The following is a 17,503-nucleotide window of genomic DNA, read 5'->3' as shown; positions in this document are numbered from 1 at the left end:
GAAAAATAGGTATCAGTTCTTTCTCTGGAGGTGGATAGTCTGCTTCCTCATGAGTCTTTTGGGATAGTCTTAGATCGTTGTCTCCCTGAGAAGAGTTAAGTCCTTCCCAGTTCCTCCTCATCCTGGTTCTGCTCTCCTCACTAGACATCATGCCCTACATGTCTTCCCAGGCCCTTCTGAAATCATCCTGCTTGTCCTTTCTTGTAGCACCATCATATTCCATTGCCATCACAGACCACAGCTTGTTGAGCCATTGGATGCCTACCTGTCCCCCTGTCTGGGGCTTTGGTCTCAGGCTTCCCCTGGTGTTTCCCTGGAGGCCCCATTTCAGAGCCCTCCCCATCCTCAGCCTTCCCTGGCTTCAGTCCCTCCTAAGTCAAGCAGTCTGTTGTCTAGATAGTGTGGGATAGCTAGGGAGAGGGGATGCAGAGAAGAGGAGCTCTGACTCAGGAGTCATTTGCTGCTCTGACGGGGGTCCCGAGCCCCCTCTGTCTCCTGTCATTTTTCTGACCATTAGAGCGTTTACATTAACCCTTTCTTCATGCATACTGCAACTACCCTCATTCAGCTTCTTCACACCTCTTAAGTTGACTCCTGGAATCAGGCCTCTTTGAGAACAAAGCAACTACAGGTAGAAAGTAGTAGGCACTGAATAGTGCCCTTTGAGGTGTTGTTGGCTTGCCTTGCCTTTATAGCTCTATGTTTTATATACAATGCCTGAAAAGTCTACTTGTCCTGGAGTGGGAGTGGGTGGAATTGCCAGCCCTGGGGGCAACTAGCACTTAGAGGACCAGGAGAGCTTGGACACAGGGTTGAGACTTCTAGGAAAATGTTTAAGACAAATAAAAGGTCAACAAGAGGGGGCAGCTAGGTAGCTCAGTGGATAAAGCACCGGCCCTGGATTCAGGAGGACCTGAGTTCAAATCCGGCATCAGACATTTGACACTTACTAGCTGTGCGACCCTGGGCAAGTCACTTAACCCTCATTACCCTCCCAAAAATAAGAATAATAAAGGTCAACAAGAGAAAGAAACAAGCAGGAAAGGATGTTCCCTACCATAGAGCAGTGTTCTCTGACACCAACAGTGATCCACATTATTCTGAGAGTAAGGGCTGGTTCTGACTCTCATCAAGGCTAAGAACCTTTGGGCAAATCCCTTCCTGCTGGAATATTTGATTCTGAAGTGTCTTTCAGCTCTTTGTCCTCTGACTTCTGATGATTTAGAAGACAGTAACATTCAAGGATGTGGCTGTGGACTTCACCCAGGAGGAGTGGGGCCTCTTGGACCCCCCTCAGAAGGAGCTGTACAAGGAGGTCATGCTGGAGAATGCCCGGAACCTGCTCTCCCTGGGTAAGGACACTTCCCCTGGTAATTCTGAGTCTGCAGTCAAAGGAAATGAATGAAGATTCATTCCTCAATGTGTAGGGTTTGAAACATTAATGAAATACTAGAATGGGAAAAGTGCTAGTTTCTTGGGTCCAAGACACAGGGCCCTCCTGCTGCCTGGTTTTCCTAGAGAAAGTCTTTGAACTGTGTAACAAGAACCTGAGGGTCTCCTCTGTGGCTCCTGAAGTTGTCTCTTACCAATTCTAGGTGGTCTCAGATCCAAGATCAAATCAGTGTGGAAGTGTCTCAGATATGGAACTAATCCCAGAGGTTACTCAGTTTAACCTCTACCCAGATGTAAATGTTGTCTGTCAAATCTCTGAGAACTGCTCAGGCAGCTTTTCCTTCCCACCCTTCCACTTGGGGATGGGTCTTGTATTTATAATAGTCTTCTTTGTAACAAGCCTCAATTGGTAGCCTAAAGCACTCATCCCTACTCTAAGAAATTTGTCCTTAATCTTCCTTCCTATTGCCTTCAAATTCCAGCACAGATGGTGGGAAAGAACAGAAGGGAATAAACATTGATTTCCACCTATCATTTACCACGTGTTCTCGCAAGTGCTTTCTTTCTATTACAGTAATGGCAATATTGTTTTATGAATGACTTTTAGTAAATAAGTTATTTGAACTAATATAAATAACTCAAATTAACTCTATTTTTTTTTAAGTGAGGCAATTGGGGTTAAGTGACTTGCCCAGGGTCACACAGCCAATAAGTGTTAAGTGTCTGAGGCCGGATTTTAACTCAGGTCCTCCAGACTCCAGGGCCGGTGCTCTATCCACTGTGCCATCTAGCTGTCCCCCAGATTAACTCTAAATGACATATGAAGGAAGATGCTAGCTCCATCCACAGAAAAAAACCAATAAACAAAAATGTATATAAAATAATTTTACATATAGGTATATATGTATATGTGTATGTATGTGTTATTTGAACCTGTCTCTGTTCTAAGTTACTGAGCAACTTAGCTGGGGTTTCTAATATACTGCTACTTTTAAATTAGAGGTTATTGCAGTGGTTTGGGCATTAAGCATTTATTAAATCATATTAAATGTTAGTAAAGAGAGAGCACATAGCTCCCAATTTCGGAAGCTCTATGTTACCTAGATAGAGAAGAGACCAAGGGGGGATGCCTTGCTGCTTCCTTCAGCATCCCTAGGACGAGAGAGTGCATGAGAGAGTGTAAGCCTCTTTCAGTCTAGAGGAGAGGCAGCCCTTACACACTGCTCAAAGCTAATTGGCTAGCTTCATTCAAATCCATTGGTTGATAGGACCTTTAAAAAAAAAAAGAAAAGGAAAGAAAAGAGGCAACTAGGTGGTGCAGTGGATAAAGCACTGGCCCTGGATTCATAAGGACCTGAGTTCAAATGTGGCCTCAGACACTTGACACTTACTAGCTGTGTGACCCTGGGCAACCCTAACCCTCATTGCTCCACAAAAAAAAAAAAAAAAAAAGACAGGGCCTAAGAGGGGTCCATATCAAAATGAGCAGTGCTGGACTGAGCTCTAAGTCTAAGCCTTTTCTATGAGGGCAAAGGCTTTCAGGTAGAGGTGGTTTCTACTGTCTCTATTGAGTTTGATTTCCATTTCTAAGGACTCTAGGCTGGCTTTGAGAAACCAGTCAGAGTTTCTGATTTGAGGTAGGGTCACTGGGTCCCCCCCAAAAAACAATTAATAATTATTTTGTTGTGTGTGTGTGTGTGTGTGTGTGTGTGTGTGTACACACACATCTAACACATATCTATTTCTCTGTAATGGTAATTATCTAGGTTGGGGGGGTGGGAGGGAAGAAAAAATTGACATGATAATCTTGTTTTCTAATTGACAAGAACAGCACGTTAGGCACAGGAGATGTAACTTTCATCTGAAATGATTTTCTTTGTTCTACTATGTTATAGAAATACTTCTTTCATTTCACAAATTAAAAATAAAATTTTAAAAAATGTTTGGCCATTTGATCCTCACAATAACCTTCCAAATTAGGTGATAGGAAATTGAAGCAAACAGAGGCTAAGTTTCTTGCCATGGGGCATGAAGCTAGGAACTGTATGAAGCTGGATTTAAACTAAGGTCTTCCTGCCTCTGAGCCCACGGCTCTCTCTACTGCACTACCAGCTCCCTTTAACCTATGGAAGGAGTCCATCTTTCTTTGGAGAAGGTGCACCAAGCCCACATTTTCTTATTCCAAGGTGCCTGTTGATCAGGCTCAAGGCTGTTCTGGCCTAGTAACCCTTTTTACCCAATTTTGAGTTTAGAAGCTTCTTCCAGAATGGAGCATAACAGGATGGGAGTGGGGGGTGGGGACTTGTCTGTTTCTCAGAACAGGTTGTACAAAACCTCCTATTTTGGGTTATTTGCATTACAAGCACTAATGGGGGAGTATAGACTCACATGTGTGAACATAATGGGGTGAACCTCAAAATCAAGTGGCCCTGCATCTTCTCTCCTTTCCCTAATGAAAACTAAAGTAGACGTTTCTCTCCATCCTCATCTCTAACTGCTTTCCCTGCCAAGGGCTTCCAGTTCCCAGAGAAGATGGGATCTCTTCTTTGGAGCCAAGGGAAGCACCATGGATGCTGGAGCAAGAAGGCCTGAGGCACTGCTGTGCAGGTGAGTGAGGTGACAGCAGGTATAGGAGACTTTGGATGACAGGAGATCTCTAGGGGTTGGGGGGAAGCAAGGGCTTGATTTGGGTGCATAAAGACCTTGGGAATTTTTCTCAGATACTTCCTAGTAGTGGCTTCCCGGGCCAATCACTGAGCCTCAGTTTCCGGATCTGTACAATGAGGGGACTGGACTTCATGTCCTTTTAGCTGGCTTCCAGTAATCCTCAGGGATCCTGTAAGAAGTCATTGTTTAGAATCTGTGGGCATGGAATTCTCCTGGAAGTGGGTAAAGGGATGAGGCTGTCCATTATCAGTTCTCTCTTAGAACTTCTTCAAGTCTAAAAACACTTGAGTGCTTGCTGCATGCCAGGCCCTTTGTCAAGCACCAGGGGTATAAAGAGGGGCAGGGCACATCCCCTGTTCTCATAAAGCTCACGGTCTGCTTGGGCAGACAACACGCAGGATGAATTGGAGGCGGTCAAGAGAGGGAGGGTCCTAAATTTAAAGGGGAATGGGAAATTACTGGGGCAGGAGGGCTCTACCTGGGGCTTCAGGGAAGCCAGGGTGAGGATTCCAGGCAACAGGGAGAGGGAGGAAGACTCCTGGAGTCCTGAAGTGGAGTGTTCTGTTCACAGAACAGAAAGGAGGCCCATATCCCTGGATGATACCATATATGGGAGGAGGGGAGAATAGGCAGAGAGAAGCCTGTATGAATAGCAGAGGCCTAGAGAGGATTTTCTATTTGATCCTTTTGCTGGGGAGCCACTGGAGGTTGCGGAGTAGGTGGTGACTTGGTCAGGTAAGAGCTTTAGGAAGATGAACTTGACAACTGCGGGGGAGGAGTGACTGGATTGGGGGGAGGCTTGAGGCAATGGGACCAACCACGAGGCTCTTGCAGGATCTCAGATGTGAGATGATTGAGTCCCCAATGAAGAAAGGGACAGTGTTGGAGGAGATGTTACAAAGGGGGAATCACAGGACTTTGAGGCAGACTGAATATGGGGGCAAGGAGTGTGAATGTGTGAGAGGCAGTGAGATGCAAGATTACACCATTGGAAGGATACCCCAGAAATTATTAGGAAAGCAGGAAGAATTTCATTTTGGATATAGTAGAAGGAGAACCAGCAGGGAGTCATGTCACTAAAATCTAGAGAGAAGATTATCGAGAAACGGGGGTGATTGACTGTGTCAAAGCCTGCAGGGGAAGTCAAGAAGCAAGAGGGTTAAGAAATGGCTATTGAGGGCCGCTAGGTGGCGCAGTGGATAGAGCACCGGCCCCGGAGTCAGGAGTATTATTTTTATTTTTATTTATTTTATTTTTTATTTATTAATTGGCCGTTGAATTGAGCAATTTCAGGATTATTGGTGATCTCGGAGGAAAGGTTTTCAGTCGCACTGTGAAGTTGGGAGCTAGACTGCAGAGTTCCAGAGAAAGCCGGGGAGAGGCATCGGAGACACCCATGGGCAGTGGCAATCTCCAGCCGCTTCTTCCTGAAAGATGTTGGACAGTCTCTCCTGGGGAGGCATGGATCATGGGAGGGTGCCCTGAGACAGAAAGGGTTTTATTTGTGGTAATAGGGAAAGAATCGTTAGTGTGGGAGAGATTGAAAACGGGTGAAGGACGGGGATATTAGAGGAAGAAGTATGTTGACACAGAAGAAGGAGTTGAAGGGGATCATTTTCACACATAAGGAGGTTTGCTTTAGCAAGCAGAGGGATGATCTTTTCATCTGTGACTGGGCCAAAAAGGAAAAGAAGACATCTGACTTATGTGAGATGAGAGAAGATAGCCCTGGATAAATGTCCATTTTTTTTTCCAGTAAAAAAAGAGAGCAAGGTCTCAGGTGTTAAGGGCTAAAATTCTAGCTAGTCTGTCTAAAATATCTAATGAGTGGTCGCCAATAAATTATGAGCTTTAGCAAGAGTTAGGCTTTTAAGCATTTATTGAGGAGAATAAGAATTTGGTAAAGAGAGAGAGAGAAAGGCCTATATTCATCTGTCTATTAAAGGGAGAGCGCATTTCTCGCTCTGCTCTCCGCCAGAGTCCCCAGGAAAGAGCCCGAGTCAGAGCACCAAGCTCCCCCCCTTCTTCCTCCCACCAGCAAACGTCACTTCCTGACGACAAAGAAAAGACTCCTGGTCTTGCCCTCAAAGTGAGAAGGTGTGGATGGGGGCTGTGGTGGAAGCAAGCCATAAGGAAAGGCTGGGGATGAATGAAAAGATGTAGAAAAGCTACTGTGCTGAGTGGCCCAGGGAGTCAGTATTGGCTGGCCATGATGAGGCCCTGCAGAGATTACGGAGCCTAAATGGGTAGTGGACCCAGGCAGCCTGGATACATGATTTTCTTTCTCTCATTTGGTAGCACCTGAGGGTGGAGTAAAAGCTGCTGCCTTACTTTGAAGTCATCCAAGGAATAAATCATCAACCCAAGTCCCTTTCCTGATTTCTGTGGGTCAGTGTCTGTCCCTTCCTTGGAGAATTGTTGGCCAGGTTCACAGAGGTAACCACCACCTCAGTGTAGGAAGCTGGGAGGTAGAGACTATCAGGCATCCCACTGCATGAGATCCTTCGGGATCCAGAACAATGCCTCTGGGATCTTCAGTATTGGCTCTGGTCAGGTTTCATCAGGGCTAGAACCTGACAATGGTGACTCCTTGGAGGTGATTACACACAAAAAAGAGAAACATGGCAGAGGGGGGCCACTAGGTGGCCCAGTGGATAAAGCACTGGCCTTGGATTCAGGAGGACCTGAGTTCAAATCCAGCTTCAGACACTTGACACTTACTAGCTGTGTGACCCTGGGCAAGTCACTTAACCCTCATTTCCCTGCCCCCCCCAAAAAAAATCACCATGGCTGAGGCCTGAATGTGTAGTTAACAACCAGGAGAGAGACCAGAATATGGAGACTGAGGTAAAGGGTAGGCCCTGGAGGCAGCTAGGTGGCACAGTGGAAAAAGCACTGGCCCTGGATGCAGGAGGACCTGAGTTCAAATCCAACCTTAGGAGCTTAATATTTACTAGTTGTGTGACCTTGGGCAAGTCATTTAACCCTCACTGAGCTCCCCCCCCCAAAAAAAAAGGGAGGGGTGGGTCCTGCTATCAGTCACAGGCCCAGTCAGGAAACACTGATTAAACACCTTCTGTTTTTATACATTGTGCTAAACCATGAAGATACAAAGAAAGGCAAAAGACAGTCCTTGCTGTCAAGGAGCTCAGAATCTAGTGCAAACAATGAAAGGGAAAGAGAAATGGGAAGAATAAAAGTGGAGACAATAAGTCTATTACTGTGGACAGAGCATGCCCAGTCACAAGATTTGTATTCTAGTCTCAGCTGCTGGGATATGGGTCAAGTCACCCAGCCATTCTGAGGTCATGGCCTGAGTGGTGAATGTGATGAACATGCCAGCCCATCCTGTGTCACACATTTCTTGTGAGGATCCAATGTGCGTGTGAAGTTCTTTGTAAATTAAATCATCATTGGGATATGAGCTAATGACATTTTATAATCATTGATTTTTCCCATGTACGTTTGAGGATTCTTTTCTTTGCCTGGAGAAACAGAATGTAAATGAGGTTTTGTTCTGCCAGTGAAGGCAAGGGAATATAAAAATAGAGTGTCAGTGTATTTCTGTTTTGTTGTTTGTTTCTTTCAGAAGGCCAGATCAGACTTGAAATGAAGGAAAGTAGTACAGAGATAAGTCTTTCTCTGGAAGAAACTCGCAAGCAAAGACTCATAAGTGACAGCCCCTGTGACTTCACTTGGAGAAAAATCTGTGCCACACATCAGAAAATCCCCACTGGAGAGAAACTGTATGACTGTAATCAATGTGAAAAGACTTTCAGATCCAGCGGCCATCTTGCAGCCCATCAGAGAATTCATACTGGAGAGAAAGCTTATGAATGTAATCAGTGTGGAAAGACTTTTACACAGAAGTCTAGTCTTAATGGGCATCAGAGAATCCACACTGGAGAGAAACCTTATGAATGTAAGCAGTGTGGGAAGACTTTTAGAAACAGGTCTAAACTTAATATGCATAAGAAAATCCACACTGGAGAGAAACCTTACGATTGTAAGCAGTGTGGAAAGGCTTTTAGAAGGAGGTCTGGTCTTACTGTGCATCAGAGAACCCACACTGGTGAGAAACCTTATGAATGTAAGCAATGTGGAAAGGTTTTCACAAGCAGGTCTAGTCTTACTGTGCATCAGAGAACCCACACTGGTGAGAAACCTTATGAATGCAAGCAATGTGGAAAGGTTTTTACAAGCAGGTCTAGTCTTACTGAGCATCAGAAAATCCACACTGGAGAGAAACCTTATGAATGTAATCAATGTGAAAAGACTTTTACACAGAAGTCTAGTCTTGCTGAACATCAGAGAATACACACTGGAGAGAAACCCTATGAATGTAAGCAGTGTGGAAAGGCTTTTAGAAACAGGTCTAAACTTAATATGCATCAGAGAATCCACACTGGAGAGAAACCTTATGATTGTAAGCAGTGTGGAAAGGCTTTTAGAAGGAAGTCTGGTCTTACTGTTCATCAGAGAACCCACACTGGTGAGAAACCCTATGAATGTGAGCAATGTGGAAAGGTTTTCACAAGCAGGTCTAGCCTTAATGTGCATCAGAGAACCCATACTGGTGAGAAACCTTATGAATGTAAACAATGTGGAAAGGTTTTTACAAGCAGGTCTAGTCTTACTGAGCATCAGAGAATCCACACTGGAGAGAAACCTTATGAATGTAAGCAGTGTGGAAAGGCTTTTACACAGAGGTCTAGTCTTAATAAGCATCAAAAAATTCACACTGGGGAGAAACCTTATGAATGTAAGCAATGTGGAAAGTCTTTCACTACCTCATCTAATTTTGATCAACAGAGAATCCACACTGGAGAGAAGCCTTATGAATGTATTCAGTGTGGAAAGGCTTTTACACAGAGGTCTAGTTTTAATAAGCATCAGAGATTCCACACTGGAATGAAACCTTTTGAATGTAATCAGTGTGGAAAGGGTTTTACAAACAGGTCTAGTCTTACTGTGCATCAGAGAATCCACACTGGAGAGAAACCTTATGAATGTAATCAATGTGAAAAGACTTTTACACAGAAGTCTAGTCTTGCTGAACATCAGAGAATCCACACTGGAGAGAAACCCTATGAATGTACGCAGTGTGGAAAAGCTTTTAGAAACAGGTCTAAACTTCATATGCATCAGAGAATCCACACTGGAGAGAAACCCTATGATTGTAAGCAGTGTGGAAAGGCTTTTAGAAGGAGGTCTGGTCTTACTGTGCATCAGAGAACCCACACTGGTGAGAAACCTTATGAGTGTAAGCAATGTGGAAAGGTTTTTACAAGCAGGTCTAGTCTTACTGAGCATCAGAGGATCCACACTGGAGAGAAACCTTATGAATGTAAGCAGTGTGGAAAGGCTTTTACTAGATCATCTAATTTTGATCAACATCAGAGAATCCACACTGGAGAGAAACCTTATGAATGTAAGCAGTGTGGAAAGGCTTTTACACAGAGTTCTAGTCTTAATAAGCATCAGAGAATCCACACTGGAGAGAAACCTTTTGAATGTAAGCAATGTGGAAAGGCTTTTAGATGGAGGTCTTATCTTGTTAACCATCAGAGAAGTGGAGAGAAACCTTTTAAATGTAATCACCCATAATCCAAGTCTTATATGGATTTCAAAATTGAGCATAATAGTGATCGCACAAAATGTGAATGTACCTTGACTCAGAATATAATATACAATTATGCAATAATTTCAAATAATACCCCCCGCTTTTTTTACTAAGTATACAATTACTTTTGTAAAAAGTCAGAACATATTTAAATGCAAGTTAAAACACAGCACAATCTTAAAAGAATAAAAATTTTTACAAAAAGAAACCCTTATGCAACATTTAAACTGACTTTTTAAAAAAATTTTAATATATAAAATACCCAAAGAGCATATTATTATATTATACAATATATCACTATTTATGGCAATAATAAATTAGATTACATAAATATGAGAAAAGAAAAAACTTTTGCAAATGTACCCCTCTTTTTTAAAAAAATATGCTTATCAAAAATAATACTTCTAGAATCATTTTACACTTGCCATGGCAACCAATTTGCCATGGAAATGCTTTACAGTGTTTGATCAAATAATCAGCTGAAAAGAACAAACAAACAAGCAATTTAGAATATGGGAGCACAATACTCCCAGAGTTAACATTGTATTACAAAATCAAAACCATCTTGCATAGTTTCAAAAATAGAGATAAATACAACAAAATACACATGGAAGAATAAAAGACAATGAAATTCAAACTGGGGAAATATAAATTAATATGAGCTTAACATTAATAAGAGCATTACAAAATATGAATTTAACCACATGACTATAAAAGCATTTATAAATATTCCCCTTTTTTAAAGTTAAGTATAAAACGCAATCTTAAAAGCATGAAAATCTCTATGAAAATATATCCATACTAGTAATTTCAAAATGTAGATGTAATAGCATAGAAATCACATGTAACCTCTGAACTGACATTATTTCTCTTAGTGATTTTGGAACACTTGATTCCGATATCTAAAATCCCCAACGCTTGTATTAATACCTTGCTGTTTACTTCTACATCTCTGCAAAATATGTACCCCTCCATGGCAAAAGAAGCAGAATTTTGAACTATGATGATGAGGCTTGTCTTGTACATCTGTATTCAGCTTAAGTGTCTCTTGTTTTTTAACCCCTTTTATATTCTCTGTCAGTCCTTTCATAATACAAATGCTTTATAAGGTTACTAATTAAAGACAAAAGCGGATTAACAAAATTATGAACAAAATGAGCATATCTGGAATTTAAAGGGTTTCCTAAGGTTGGTTTGGGAGAACCACAGCAGGTTGAGTCAAAATCACAGCTTAGCTGGGGTAGGGTTGAGGCTGTTTGCTCTTGTAACAGTAGAAGCTGGAAACGCAGGTAGAGAGGGGTGCTCATGTGCAAGATCAGGACCTGAGAAAGATCTCTTGATTTACCAGGCTGGAGAATCAAGGAGAATGACCATGGGAGGAATAGGAGGTGGCCCCAGAGGAGGGAGAGGGGGTGGAGTCCTGAGAGGAGGGGTCAGGACCACCTCTCCCATGTGATGCACAGCGGGAGGGACTAGGGCAATTTGAATCAGGCTTGGTTTTGAACTCAGGCCTAGGTTCCCCTTCTCCCACCTGAGTCGTTGCCTCCAGGCATGCAAAAGGAGAGAAACTCTTAGTGTTAGAATTTGAAAAAAGTGCCTTCTCTTCCTGTAAAAGCTTGCTGGCTTTATTCCACAGGTCCCAATATATTAAATCTTTGGGGGACTCAAAGTGCAGGATAATTTGTAAATTTTTCAGTGTTAAGTAGTGTGGAAATTTATTTTGATTTGGGGACCATACCTTTAGGCTGAGATTAGAAAGCCTTAGACCCTCAGGGTCTCTCCCCCTCCTCCTCATCTTCAGCTGAGCGAAAAAGCCCTGTGGGCTATACAAGATGCCAGGTCAGACAGCTGGGGGGAAAAAAAGCCCCAGCTCCCTCCGACCTGAGCGGAGCTATCTGAAAGATCCTGGATAGCCTGTGCTGAGGCACATGAAGTGGGAGTGCATCGCACCCCCCCGCAACCAGTCACAGCCCTGGCTGGAGGATTACCTTGGTCTGTGGGGGCGAAGGAAGCCCCAAGATTTGAGTGGAGAGAAGAAAAGGTATATATCTATCTATCTCAGGGAGCCAGCATTTTTGCTCCACTCTCCATGAGTACTGACAAAAGAGAGTGAACCGCCCCTTCTTCATCCCACAAGCCTCCTGTCCAACCTGGAAACATCAAACGTCACTTCCTAATGCCAAGGAACTGACCTCCCAAGCCACATGGCTTGCCCTCACGTGTCTTCTCCTCATGGCGGAGCTTTCCTACAGTAACTCTCCAGCAGGTGGCGTTACTCTGTTACAAAATCCATACTGGAGAGAAACCTTTTGAATGTAATCAGTGTGGAAAGTCTTTTACAATGTGTTATTTAAAATTCTAAATATAGATTCTAATCTGTCCCCCCAGTTTTGGGGGGAAACTAACTAAAATTAGTGATAAACGAGTTTAGTTTTTTTAAGGGTTTATTGAAAGACAGTAAAAGAAAGAGAAAGATTGAGAACAGATTTCTTATAGCCTGGAAATCCTCACCTTCCTAAACCTCTCACATCTGAAGTCCTCTGCCACCATGCCCAAGTCTTGCACTAAAAGAGGAAGAAGCCTCTCCCCAGGATCTGCTTCCTGCTTCATGTTCCCCTCCCAGAAATGGGAGGTTCCTCAAGCTGATTGGCCAGTGTCATTCAGATTCATTAGTTCACTGGACTCGATGTAAATTTCAAAGTCTTTGGCTTCTTAAGTACTCTTAAGTACCAGTCAAATGTGCTTACACTCTAATGCACCAGTCAGCAGTCAGTTTAAATCAATCTCAAGGTGAACCCCTTGTTAAGGGTTAAAATTCTAGCTAAACTGTCTAAAATATCTAATGAGTGGTCGCCAATAAATTATAAGCTTTAGCAAGAGTTAGACTTTTAAGCATTTATTAAGGAGAATAAGAATTTGGTAAAGAGAGAGAGAAAGGCCTAGATTCCTATCAATTAAAGGGAGAGCACATTTCTAGCTCCGCTCTCCACCAGAGTCCAGAGGAAAGAGCGCAAGACTGAGCGCCAGTCTCTTCCTTCCTCCTCCCACTAGCCTGCGTCACTTCCTTTTTTAAAGAAAAGACTCCTGGTGTTGCCCTCAAAGACCTTCGCTTCATGGGTGGAACTCTTCTACAGTAAGTCTCCAGCAGGTGGTGTCATTCCAATCGTTACTCCCTCATCTACCACATTCCATTATCTTGACATGACAATAAAGTTTAAATTAAATGTGCATCAGAGAATCCACACTGGAGAGAAACTGTATGACTGTAGTCAATGTGAAAAGACCTTCAGATCCAGCTCCAATATTGCTGCCCATCAGAGATTTCATACTGGAGAGAAAGCTTATTAATGTAATCAGTGTGGAAAGGCTTTCAAAAGAGTCTTGCTGCACATTGTAAGATCCATACTGGAGAGAAACCTTATGAATGTAATCAATGTGGAAAAACATTTACACTGAGGTCCAGTCTTAATATGCATCAAAGAATCCACACTGGAGAGAAACCTTATGAATGTAATCAGTGTGGAAAGTTTTTTACAAGGAGGTTTGGTCTTAATGTGCATCAGAGAATTCACACTGGAAAGAAACCGTATGAATGTAATTGATATGGGAAGGCTTTTACACAGAAATCTAGTCTTACTGTACATCAGAGAATCCACACTAGAGAGAAACTTTATGAATGTAAACAATGTAGAAAGGCTTTTATAAAGAAACACTCTTATTCAACATCAGAGAATCCACACTTTGGAGAAACCTTATGAAGGTAATTGATGTGGAAAGACTTTTACACAGAACCCCCATACTACTCAACATGAGAGAATCCACTCAAGAGAGAAACCATATGAATGTGGTGTGGAAATTTATTTTAATTTGGGGACCCTACCTTTGGGCTGAGATTAGAAAGCCTTAGGCCCTCAGGGTCTCTTCTGTGTGGGAGGGGCCGGTGCCCCTCCCCCTCTGCTTCAGCTGAGCCACAAAGCCCTATGGGCTGTACAAGATGCCAGGTCAGACAGCTGGGGGGAGGGAACCCCAGCTCCCTCCTCCCTGAGCAGATATATTCAAGAGATCCCAGGCTCGTCCAGGCTGGGCTCCAGCATAGCCCATGCCGAGGTCCCAGGTGTGCAGCAGGGGCACGGGCCCCTGGAGCCCTGGGTATGGCACTCACCAGACACCTGAGCGTCCCCGCCTCCCCACCAGCCACAGCCCTGGCTGGTGGATTAGCTTGGTGTGTATGGGGATGCCAAAAAAAAAAAAGCCCCGAGATTTAAGTGGAGAGAAGTAAGATATATATATAGACCTGGGAGTCAGATGGCAAAGGGAGGCTGAAGGACCAGGAGGAAGGGGGGACTGACAAGATTAGGAGAACAGTAGGGGAGGCCGAAGGACAAGATTAAGGAGAACTCCAGAGACTAGAGACAGCAGGGGGCTGGGCGAGACAAACAGAACAGAGAAGGACACTGGAGCACAAGGAGAATGGAAGGAGAGGTCAGTGAGAGAGAAACACAGGGGTTCAGCAATGGCAGTAAGGAGAAGAAAGTTAGAAGCAGGGGGACAGACAAAGTGAAAGGGGCTGGGAATTAGAATAAAGGACCTGAGTAGTGAAAGTGGAACATACCCAAAGGCAAGAGGCAGCAACAGCCCTTATTGTATTAAAAAAGTTCCAGATGCAAAAGGTGGGAAGAGACTGCAGGAATACAGTCAGGTTGTATATTTTATTTCCCTGTATTCATAATTTTAAATTGTATCTCATAAAATAAACTCCGCTTTGATTATTTAGTTAAGAGGCTTCTTAATCTTTAGCTTATCAATTTTGGGAGTGGAGCAGTGTGGTGGAACTTTATAAATGGCCCACATTAAATTAATAGCAGTCAGATAGCCAGTTAATCCAAAATCTCCAGATTAAGTACCCCAATCAGCTTTAGGCCCCCCAAATTAGGCCTAGTCATTTAAAATATTTCTACATTTGAATGGCAGCTGCGAAGGGACTTATGGCCCAATTATAATTTTTCTAAACTTAGAATTTTTCGTATAATCATAATTTTTCATATAAGTCCAGTTATATTTTTTCAAATTAGATACATTTATTAATAATTAATTTTTCTTACAGTGGAAAGAGTTTTACCCAGTGAGACACTCTTGCTCAGCATCAGAGAATCTATACTGGCAAGAAACCATATGAATGTAATCAATATGGAAAGATTTTTACATGGAGAGATACTGTTGCTCTACATCAAAGAATCCACATTGAGAGCAATTATGCCTAAAGAATTATTAAACTGCCTATAACCTTTGACCCAGCAATATCACTATACTATCTCTTTGCAAACATGATTTGTGAAAAAGGAAAAGATTCTATATGTTCTAAAATATTGATAGCAACTCTTTGTGCTAGAAAAGAACTGGAAATTTCAGAGGTACTATCAATTGGGGAATGGTTGGGTAAATTGTAATATATGATTGTGAAGAAGGAATACCACTGTGCTATAAAAAATAATGAGCTTCTGTGTGACCCTGGGCAAGTCACTTAACCCTCATTGCCCCACACATTTTTTTTTCGGGGCAATTGGGGTTAAGTGACTTGCCCAGGGTCACACAGCTAGTAAGTATCAAGTGTTTGAGGCTGAATTTGAACTCAAGTACTCCTGAATCCAGGGCCAGTGCTTTATCCACTGTGCCACCTAGCTGCCCCCAACAAAAAAATTTTTAAAAAAAGAAATAATGAGTTTGGGTTTTGGAAAACATGGAAAAATTTGCAAAAAATAATGAGGAAGAAAATAAGCACAACTACGAGAATGTTGTATATAGCAAATCTGTTAAGTCATTTTGACTGTTATAAATATCCAAATTGACTACAAAGACCATGAAGACAATATTTGAGAAAAAGATTATTTTGTTATTACATTAATAATGATTTTTATATACAGGACCCAAATATCCTTTCATTTTTGCTTAACTATTCAAAACGTTTTTTCTCAAGGACATTGCTGATGTTGCCCAAAGAATTCACCCCACCCACACCATCTTATCTAGGTGGAATTCTTACTCTAGCCTCACCAGGTAGGACTAGGTGAAAAATAAATGCTTTGCATAGATTGCTGGAGGTGACATGATCTAGGAGAGTGCTGACAAAATCAGTTATGTCTCTCAGTCCCTCATCGGTTAGGGATAGCATTCTCTATTATTACACTATAAGAAATTACAAGCACAGGATGATTTCAGAAAGGCCTGGAAAGACTTGTATGAACTTATGTATAGTGAACTGAGCAGAACCAAGAGAACTTTGTGCACAGAGACAACAATATTGTTTGATGAAGAACTGTGAAAGACAACTATTCTCAGCAATACAATAATCCCAGACAATCCCAAAGGACTATTATTGATGAAACATTATCCACCTCCAGAAAAATAACTGATATTGATGGAACAAACTGAAGCATGCTATTTTTCACTTTTATTTTTTTAAATCAAAATTACTAAAAGGGTAATGTTTTACACAGTCATATATGTATAACCCATATCTGATTGCTTACCACCTCAGGAAGAGGGGAAGGGGATAGAAGAGTGAGGGAAGGAGGGATAAAAATTGGAACTCAAAACTATAAATAAAAATGTTTATTACTTTAAAAAAAAAAGATTCACTAGGGTGCATTGTCCAGACCTGTTATGAGTGCATTGCTCCCTCTCATTCTGCCAACCCCAGAGACATTATCCTTGGTTCCATAAGTTGAGAAAACTGAGACAGATATTAAGGATTTTGCCCAGAGTTGCACAGCTATTTAGTGTTTGAGGCTTGATGTGGACTAAGGTCTCCCCCAAGATGACCCTTTTTATAAAATTTCACTCATGACATTAACATAACATTAAAACTGTAAATGGTTTTGGGTACTGTCATTTTTCTTATATTGAGAGAACCTAGCCATGAACACTCAATATTCTTTGAGCTTTTAGGTTAGCCTTCATTTCTTTGGAGATTCCTTTGTAATTGAATCTATGCAACTCATTTGTGTGCTCTGGGAGATTGATCCCCAGATATCCTTTGCATATTTTACTCATTCAGAATAGGATTTCTCTTTCAATTATTACTTCAATTATGTCATTTGTTATTATTATCTAGAAATGCTTTGTAACTTTTGAACATTCGTTTTGTAACTTGTAACATTGCTTAAGCTATTAATTGTCTTTTTGATACTTTGTTGATTGCCTGGGTTTTTCCCAGTAAACCATCATATCATCAGTGAACAGGGATAATTTAAGCTCTTTACCTGTCTTTATGCCTTTACTTCCTTTCTCTTATTGCTATTGCTAGTGTTTTCAAAAGGGGGGGGAGAATAACCATCCTTGCTTCACCTCTGCATTTCTTAGAAAAGATCCTAACATAACCCTATTTCATATGATACTTTTAATTTCAGATATATGTTTTTATGATACTGAAAATGGTCCCACCAACTCTATACTTTTCATTATATTTTTAGCATAAGTGTGTTGCACTTTCAAACTACCAAAAAAAAGTATTTCATAAAGCTAGGAAAAAAATTCATATGAAAGCACAAAAGGTCAAGAATATCAAGGGAATTAATGGGAAAAAATGCTAAGGAAGGTGGTCTAGCTGGAAAAAAATTATTAACTTAACCATAACTAATCTGGAAAAATTATATAACTGTACTTATATGAAAAAATTTATAAGAAAAATTATAATTTTAGAAAAAATATAATTGGGCCATAAGTCCCATCTGGGGTGCCATTCAATTGTAAGAAATATTTTAAACTACTAATTTAACTGGAGGATTAATCTGACTGTTGTACCTAATCTGGGGATTTAGGACT

At 41.7% G+C, this 17,503-nt stretch overlaps 1 protein-coding gene across 1 annotated transcript; it reads left to right on the top strand.

Moving 5' to 3' along the window:
• Positions 1 to 1,245: 1,245 nt before the first annotated feature.
• LOC122735401 (zinc finger protein 850-like) lies at positions 1,246 to 9,784 on the top strand. The gene is made up of 3 exons (XM_043976922.1): positions 1,246 to 1,352; positions 3,904 to 3,999; positions 7,649 to 9,784. The coding sequence occupies exons 1-3, from the start codon at positions 1,319 to 1,321 to the stop codon at positions 9,664 to 9,666; spliced, it is 2,148 nt and encodes a 715-aa protein (XP_043832857.1). The 5' UTR covers positions 1,246 to 1,318; the 3' UTR covers positions 9,667 to 9,784.
• The last annotated feature ends 7,719 nt before the right edge of the window (positions 9,785 to 17,503 follow it).

This window comes from Dromiciops gliroides, chromosome 1, assembly GCF_019393635.1.
Source record: "Dromiciops gliroides isolate mDroGli1 chromosome 1, mDroGli1.pri, whole genome shotgun sequence".
Classification (NCBI taxonomy): Eukaryota; Metazoa; Chordata; class Mammalia; order Microbiotheria; family Microbiotheriidae; genus Dromiciops; species Dromiciops gliroides.
Note: the sequence above shows the minus strand (reverse complement) of the source record. Positions and strands in the feature narration are given on the sequence as shown.

Excerpts from the sequence above, each read along its gene's own strand:
- LOC122735401 (XM_043976922.1), top strand. The coding sequence starts at position 1,319 with ATGCTGGAGAATGCCCGGAACCTGCTCTCCCTGG. Across the intron at positions 1,353-3,903 it reads CCGGAACCTGCTCTCCCTGG|GGCTTCCAGTTCCCAGAGAA; the intron begins GTAAGGACACTT and ends TTCCCTGCCAAG. Across the intron at positions 4,000-7,648 it reads CCTGAGGCACTGCTGTGCAG|AAGGCCAGATCAGACTTGAA; the intron begins GTGAGTGAGGTG and ends TGTTTCTTTCAG.